The sequence below is a fragment of the Enoplosus armatus genome, chromosome 1, assembly GCF_043641665.1.
Source record: "Enoplosus armatus isolate fEnoArm2 chromosome 1, fEnoArm2.hap1, whole genome shotgun sequence".
NCBI lineage: Eukaryota > Metazoa > Chordata > Actinopteri > Centrarchiformes > Enoplosidae > Enoplosus > Enoplosus armatus.
The window spans coordinates 13,412,703-13,420,948 of NC_092180.1; the positions used below are offsets into that span (position 1 = coordinate 13,412,703).

At 42.4% G+C, this 8,246-nt stretch overlaps 1 protein-coding gene across 1 annotated transcript; it reads left to right on the top strand.

Annotated features, from left to right (window-relative positions):
* Nucleotides 1–4,971: 4,971 nt before the first annotated feature.
* On the top strand, nucleotides 4,972–7,923 carry cyp2r1 (cytochrome P450, family 2, subfamily R, polypeptide 1). Its single transcript, XM_070917295.1, has 5 exons — nucleotides 4,972–5,208; nucleotides 5,789–5,930; nucleotides 6,045–6,677; nucleotides 6,832–7,161; nucleotides 7,706–7,923. The coding sequence occupies exons 1-5, from the start codon at nucleotides 4,972–4,974 to the stop codon at nucleotides 7,921–7,923; spliced, it is 1,560 nt and encodes a 519-aa protein (XP_070773396.1).
* The last annotated feature ends 323 nt before the right edge of the window (nucleotides 7,924–8,246 follow it).

Here is an 8,246-nt window from a genome sequence, read left to right on the forward strand (position 1 = left end):
ATGTACATGCAGTATATATCCAAATGTTCAGAAAGTTTTGAAAATGTGACAACTTGTTAAGCCAAATCGATAGTCTTGAGGGAAGGGAAATATTATTGATATCTGGTTTCATGTTAGTTAGAAATTCATGATTTTAATATTAAACTTTTAAAATTAATAGCAGGGTTGGGGGTCAATTCCTACCTTGCATGTTGCTAATTAGTTAGTACGCTGATCTTCCCAGTTAAGTAGCCGTAATAGCCTGTAACTAAGTTAATTAGCTATCCCACTGACCTTCCAAGAAGTCATTATCGTTGTTTTTTCCCCACTTTTTTTTCTACATATTTCAATCTGTGCTCTGACTTCTTCATTCAGAGCTAATTTGCTTTCTGAAACCTGCATTGTGTCTGCCAACTGATTTAGCCAGTGACATAAAGCCTTAGCTCCACTTCCCAGAAAAAACTTGTTTAACTCAATGCAATATACATTTAGATAAAGTGGCCTGTATACCCATGATCCTGAGTTGCCTGAATGAGCAATATACAGTACTCAGCATAACCAGAAACATATGTCAAGAGCCTATCTATAAGTGTATATTGAACTTTTGGACCCAGAGTGCAATTGTTTGACTGTATAATCAAATTTACGTAAAAATAGTGAAATGTTTTCTGTTCATTTTTAGTGTCTTTAACTGTAATAAAGACTGACAGATAAATAAATCAGAACTATTGTGCACATAGTCTGCGTCATTTTAATTTCATTCCTTTTGCATGTGAATGCTTTTGCTTTGCTTAAACAGTTTAACCTCACATTGGAGTTCTCAAACATAATTCCCTCATCTATTTTGCTTTTAGTATTATTGTTAATCTTTGTTCTTTTAGGACCCAAGAAGCAGCAGCATTTAAAATCCACTTACAATTCATAAAATCCTGTTTTTGAACTAAAATGTCTCAAGCCTGTTGATGAACTCTAGACCTAAACTGGATTATAACTCATTTGAAAGCCTCGTTTTGAGTCTCTCACTCCCAACCTGGAAAACACTGAAGCCAGTCTTATTCGTTATAGTCTATCGCGCTCCAGGTCCATACTCTGAATTCTTATCTGAATTCTCAGAGTTTTTATCAGGTTTAGTCCTTAAAACAGACAAAGTCATTATCGTGGGGTATTTTAATATTCATGTGGACGTTGATAAGGATAGCCTTGGTACTGCATTTACCTCTTTATTGGATTCGATTGGCTTCTGTCAGAGGGTACAGAAACCCACTCACTGTTTTAATCACACCCTCGACCTGGTTCTGACATATGGACTTGAAATTGAACATCTAACTGTCTTTCCACAGAATCCTTTGTTATCGGACCATTATTTAATAACTTCTGAATTCCTATTACTGGACTACACGCCATTAGGCAAAAAAGCTTACACCAGATATCTATCTGATAGTGCTGTAGCTAAATTTAAGGAAGTGATTCCATCGGCATTAAATTCAATGCCATGTCTCAATACAACTGAGGACTCCTATGCTAACCTTCGTCCCTCTCAAATGGACAATCTTGTTGACAGTGCTGCAGGCTCAATGCGATTGACACTTGACTCTGTTGCCCCTCTTAAAAAGAAGATAATAAAACAAAGAAAGTCGGCTCCATGGTATAACACCCAAACCCGCAAATTAAAGCAAACAGTGCAGAAACTTGAAAGGAAATGGCGCTCCACCAAACTGGAGGAATCACGTTTAATTTGGCAAGATAGTCTTAGAACTTATAGGAAGGCCCTCTGTAAAGCCAGAGCAGCCTATTACTCAACATTAATAGAAGAGAACAAGAACAACCCCAGGTTTCTCTTCAGCACTGTAGCCAGGCTGACAGAGAGTCACAGCTCTATGGAGCCATGTATTCCTATAACCCTCAGCAGTAATGATTTCATGAGCTTCTTTAATGATAAAATTCTAACTATTAGAGACAGAATTGATCACCTCTTGTCTTCAGGTAGTACCTTACCTTCAAACACAGGAATCTCAGAAATAGCTGTAAAACCTGATGTGTATTTAGATTGCTTTTCTCCCATTGACCTTCACCAAATTACTAAAACCATCTCTTCATCTAAGCCATCAACTTGTCTCTTAGACCCCATCCCAACCTGGCTGCTCAAAGAAGTTTTACCTTTAGTCAACACTTCTTTACTAGACATGATCAATCTGTCTTTATTAACAGGCTACGTACCACAGTCCTTTAAAGTAGCTGTAATTAAACCTCTTCTTAAAAAGCCCACTCTTGATCCAGAGGTTTTAGCCAACTATAGACCTATCTCTAACCTTCCCTTTCTCTCCAAGATTCTTGAGAAAGCAGTCGCCAACCAGCTGTGTGACTATCTACATGACAATAAGTTGCTTGAGGACTTTCAGTCAGGTTTCAGAGCTCATCATAGCACAGAGACAGCACTGGTGACAGTTACAAATGACCTTCTAACTGCATCAGACAAGGGACTTGTCTCTATACTTGTTTTGTTAGATCTTACTGCTGCATTCGACACCATTGACCATCATATCCTATTACAGAGACTGGAACATTTAATTGGCATCAAAGGAACCGCACTAAGCTGGTTTAAGTCGTATTTATCAGATCGATCTCAGTTTGTACATGTTAATGATGAATCCTCCATGTACGCCAAAGTCAGTCATGGAGTTCCACAAGGTTCTGTGCTTGGACCAATACTATTCACCTTATATATGCTTCCTTTAGGGGATATTATTAGAAAACCCTCCATACATTTTCATTGTTATGCGGATGATACCCAGCTATATTTATCGATCAAGCCAGAAGAACCTCATCGGTTAGCCAAGCTCCAAGCATGCCTTAAGGACATAAAGACCTGGATGACCTGTAATTATCTGATGTTGAACTCAGACAAGACAGAAGTTATTGTTCTCGGCCCTGAACACCTCAGAAACACAGTATCTAAGGATATTGTTACCCTAGATGGCATTGCCCTGGCCTCCAGCGCCACCGTGAGGAATCTCGGAGTTGTCTTTGATCAGGACATGTCCTTTAACTCCCACGTAAAACAAACTTCAAGGACTGCCTTCTTTCACCTCCGTAACATTGCAAAAATCAGGAAGATCCTGTCTCAAACAGATGCAGAAAAATTAGTCCATGCATTTGTTACGTCTCGGCTGGACTATTGCAATTCCTTATTATCAGGCTGTCCCAATAAGTCCCTGAGGACTCTCCAGCTGATCCAGAATGCTGCAGCACGTGTACTGACAGGAACCAGGAAAAGAGATCATATTTCTCCTGTATTAGCTTCGCTGCACTGGCTCCCTGTAAAATCTAGAATAGAGTTTAAAATCCTTCTCCTGACTTACAAAGCTCTTACTGGTCAGGCACCATCATATCTTAAAGAGCTCATAGTACCCTATTACCCCACTAGAGCACTCCGCTCCCAGAGTGCAGGGTTGCTTGTGGTTCCTAGAGTCCCCAAAAACAGAACAGGAGCCAGAGCCTTCAGCTATCAAGCTCCTCTCCTTTGGAATCGGCTCCCAGTTTGGGTCCGGGAGGCAGACACACTCTCTACTTTTAAGAGTAGGCTTAAAACTTTGCTTTTTGATAACGCTTATAGTTAAGGGCTGGCTCAGGCCTGCCTGGACCAGCCCCCTAGTTATGCTGCTATAGGCCTACACTGCTGGGGAGACTTCCCATGATGCACTGAGCTTTCCACCTCTCCCTCTTCATCTTTGCACATTCATCACAGTCCAATGCATGTTACTAACTTTATTTCTTCCCCGGAGTTTCTTTGTGCTTTGTTGTCTCGCAGGTTGCTGTGGATCGTGGTCCTGGTACGCCTGGGTGCTGCCGCCATGGGCCTGCCTGACTCTCATCACTACAGTTATTATGTTTAGTCGTAGTTCTGTTACTATTAAAGCTGCTATTATTAATCTCAGCTAGTATTACAGCTGTAACTACTATTATCAGTCATATTTCCAGTATTATTATAACTATAGCTGCTATTTCTACTGCTAGTGCTGCCATACATCTCTGCCTGTCTGTCTGTCTGTCTGTCTGTCTATCTGTGTCTCTATGTCTATCTCTCTCTCTCTGTCTCTTTCTGTCTGTCTGTCTGTCCCCCCCCCCCCCCCTCTCTCTCTCTCTCTCAAACCCAACCGGTCAAAGCAGATAACCGCCCACTTAGAGTCTGGTTCTGCTCGAGGTTTCTGCCTCTTAAAAGGAAGTTTTTCCTTGCCACTGACGCCAAAGTGCTTGTTCATGGTGGGAACTGTTGGGTCTCTGTAATAACATTATAAAGAGTCGGTCTAGACCTGCTCTATTTTGTAAAGTGTCATGAGATGACTTTGTTGTGATTTGGCGCTATATAAATAAAATTGAATTGAATTGAATTGAATTGAAAATGTGCTACAGCATATTCCATGTACCGCCCTACTGGGAAAGATGCTTCCAAACTGTTTGCAATTTTGTCTTTTTCCTTGAAACCATGAGTGGGTCATGTGTCCATCCGTTCAATCCACCCCAGTCTCTCTTCTTCTGTAATATGATATGATGATTAAAATCATGCTTATATAATAATAAGATATAACTGTCTGATGTGAATTGCTGCGTGTGCAAATTCATGCAACAAAGGTTTAGTCTGCACTTTTGTTTGAGCCAAACAAAACGTTCAAAGCATTTTACCACTTTAATGCCTCAGCATTTTTTACAACTTTAATAATGGGCTTGATGAAGTGCAGAGAAGTGAGCTGTCCCCTCTGTAGATACATTAAAAGCAGCCAAAACCTCAACCTAATAACCACCAAAATGATCCGGGTTATTGATCAAAAGCTGAACAAAGTTCACCAACAGTTGACTCTAACTTTCTGGCCAATCTTAGCCTTAGAGGCGGGGGATAGAAAATGTGCAAGATGATACATATGTGCTTCAGTTCCTCCGAGGAGAAGCTGAAGTCAGCAGAGGCAGTCTAGCAGGGAAGAGAGATTTTTTGAAAAGATGGTTTCAATTAAATCGCCGTCTCTGGTGCCGGTGTCCTGCGCACAGGCTCTGCTCGGCGTGGGCTGCTTGGTTGTCGCCCTCCTCGCTTCCCTGCTGGTTCGCCAGCTCGTCAAGCAGAGACGACCCCCGGGCTTTCCTCCCGGTCCATCTCCCATCCCTGTGATAGGGAACATTCTGTCTCTAGCCACCGAGCCGCACGTCTTCCTCAAGAAGCAGAGTGAAGTTCATGGACAGGTATGACTCGGACTCAGCCCAAAGTGCATGTTATGACTGCAATGCTTTTTAACGGAGTGCTCTGCAAACTGTGCAGTGCATGACCCAATACAAGAGGTTTCAGGCTTTCATGGCACACAGATGCACACACACACACACACACACACACTCGCACACACTGGGAAATAGTTATGAAACGAACAAAAGAGACTCGCCCTAACATTTGGCGGTCTGTAGCATTTGCTTGGAGGAGAATAGCTGACAAATCAGGGGCTCTCAAAAGTTAAAGCCTCCTCCCAAAAATTACATATAAGGACACAGACTTCCTTTCTGGTGAAACGTTGTACTTTTTAAAGTTGAACATAATTTAGGTGCACAGCTGGATATCTCTGCAGATTTCATTCACTCACTGGTCTGTTAAATATCAGGGAAGTTGAACTCATCCTTCTGCAGAAGGGTAGACACAAGCAAAATGTTGCAGAATGCCTGCAATTGTGATACAAAACTCACATTCCTGACAAATGCATTCACTTGCATAGAAATGTGTGCAAAGGAGAGACATACAGAGTACAGTGCTCACGTTGCAATGTGTACCTTTCAGATTTTCAGTCTTGACCTGGGAGGCATCTTAACTGTGGTATTAAATGGATATGACTGTGTCAGGGAATGCCTTTACCATCAGAGCGAGGTGTTTGCCGATCGCCCATCACTGCCTTTATTCAAGAAAATGACCAAAATGGGTGGTAAGATGCAATGTATACAGTTTCTCAAGCAACAAGATCTGAATGAAGTTGGAGTTGAAATGATAAACGATTAAACCCTGAATTCTGTTTTACTCTTGTCTCCACCACCCAAAGGGCTTCTCAATTGTAAATATGGCAAAGGCTGGATTGAACACCGCAAACTGGCTTGCAACTCCTTCCGTTACTTCGGCAGCGGCCAGAGACTGTTTGAGAGGAAGATCTCAGAAGAGTGCATGTTCTTTGTCGATGCCATTGACGAACACAAGGGAAAGCCCTTCAACCCCAAACACCTAGTGACCAACGCCGTGTCCAACATCACCAACCTGATCATTTTTGGACAGCGGTTTACTTACGACGACAGCAACTTCCAGCACATGATTGAGATATTCAGTGAGAACGTGGAGCTAGCAGTGAGCGGCTGGGCTCTCCTCTACAATGCCTTTCCTTGGATTGAATATGTGCCCTTTGGAAAACACCAGAAGCTGTTCCGCAATGCTGCTGAGGTGTACGACTTCTTACTGCAGGTCATCAAGGGTTTTTCACAGGGCAGGGTGCCACATGTACCTCGCCACTACGTTGATGCCTATTTGGATGAGTTGGAGCAGAATGCAGGAGACCCCAGTTCCTCTTTTTCCTATGAGAACCTCATCTATTCAGTGGGTGAGCTCATTATTGCCGGCACAGAGACCACGACTAACACCCTGCGCTGGGCCATGCTGTACATGGCCCTCTACCCCAACATACAAGGTCAGTTATAGTAGAAGTATCATTCCAAGAAATTTACTTCTAATGTGACCATGAGAGAGATTTGATGCACATCTGTTTGTTTGCTCTAAATTGAATGGCTATGTAATGTTATGCATGAATAAATGCCTGATGGTGTCTGTGTTTTCCTGCAAAGAGAGGGTCCACAGGGAGATCGACAGCGTGCTGGCCAATGGGAGGGCACCCACTTTGGAGGACAAACAGAAGATGCCCTATGTGGAGGCTGTTCTGCACGAGGTCCTTCGCTTCTGCAACATTGTCCCACTTGGTATTTTCCGTGCCACCTCCCAGGATGCAAAAGTCAACGGGTACACTATTCCCAAAGGCACCATGGTGATCACAAACCTCTACTCAGTGCACTTTGATGAGAAGTACTGGAACGATCCAGGTGTTTTCTCACCACATAGGTTTCTGGACAGCAAAGGCAACTTTGTGAGGCGTGACGCTTTCCTGCCATTCTCCATAGGTTAGTCTCTTTATGTTTCTCTTAAATTCCAACACTCCTGATACAAATCATTGTGGCTGTAGTCATTAACAAGACAGTCTCCAGCCAGTGGATATTTCATGTTCCCACAAAGCGTTGTCATGAACCACACATAAAAATCTAGAGAATTTCCTCGATTACATTAGGTTCTTAAACCTCATTTCCACTGCATGGCCAGGCCGTACCGTGCACTGGAAATGAGGAATTAGTTCAGTGAAACTGGCAGGTAATTAAAGTATGTTACTGGTCAGCGCTGATCCCAGAATCAGATGCCACCAAGCCATCAACAAAAACATAAAACTCAACACACATGAGTGTGAGGTCTTATTTACACTGAATCCTGTCCACTTTCCCCCTTAAATTAAATAGAAAAATGAAACTGCATATATATATATATATATATATATATATATATATACAGACATCCCATACCCAAAGTCTTCACGTGTATTTCTGAGCACTTGAATAAATTGGCCAGATGTTGTGCCTGTGTGAGAGTCTAAATCAAAGAATCTTCTTTTCTCAGGGAGGCGTCACTGCCTGGGTGAACAGCTGGCCAGGATGGAGATGTTCCTCTTTTTCACCACGTTGTTGCAGAGGTTTCATCTTCAGTTCCCTCCAGGAACCGTTCCCACTGTGACTCCCAAACTGGGTATGACCTTACAGCCCAAACCTTACTCCATCTGTGCTGTCCGCAGGCCTCAGAAAAGTCCCTGCTCTAGAGACACTCCTTATCACAAGTAGGCATTTAGGCATTTATTACAGCTTGTTCAACTATTCAAGCCAGAATTTTACTATTTTGCACAGCAATGCAACCACATGATACAGGTGCATAAAACTGTATCAGTCTGGATTTTAACGTCCAGTTATGGTGCATTACAGTTTTTCCAAAGGACTTTCGGTGACAAAAGTAGCTCTTTACATATGGACATGTGATCCATTTTATTCAATTACTATCGAATCCTTTTACTGAGCAATATGCATGTTTGCACAATACTTTTAAGCAGCTGGGGAGGCGAAAGACTCTGTGCTGAAAGGACATCCTGGGAACACAAGTGTGCTATTAA

Coding starts and splice junctions, on each gene's coding strand:
- cyp2r1 (XM_070917295.1), top strand. CDS start 4,972: ATGGTTTCAATTAAATCGCCGTCTCTGGTGCCGGTGTCCTGCGCACAG. Junction 6,678..6,831: donor CCTCTACCCCAACATACAAG/GTCAGTTATAGT, acceptor TTTCCTGCAAAG/AGAGGGTCCACAGGGAGATC. Junction 7,162..7,705: donor TTTCCTGCCATTCTCCATAG/GTTAGTCTCTTT, acceptor TTCTTTTCTCAG/GGAGGCGTCACTGCCTGGGT.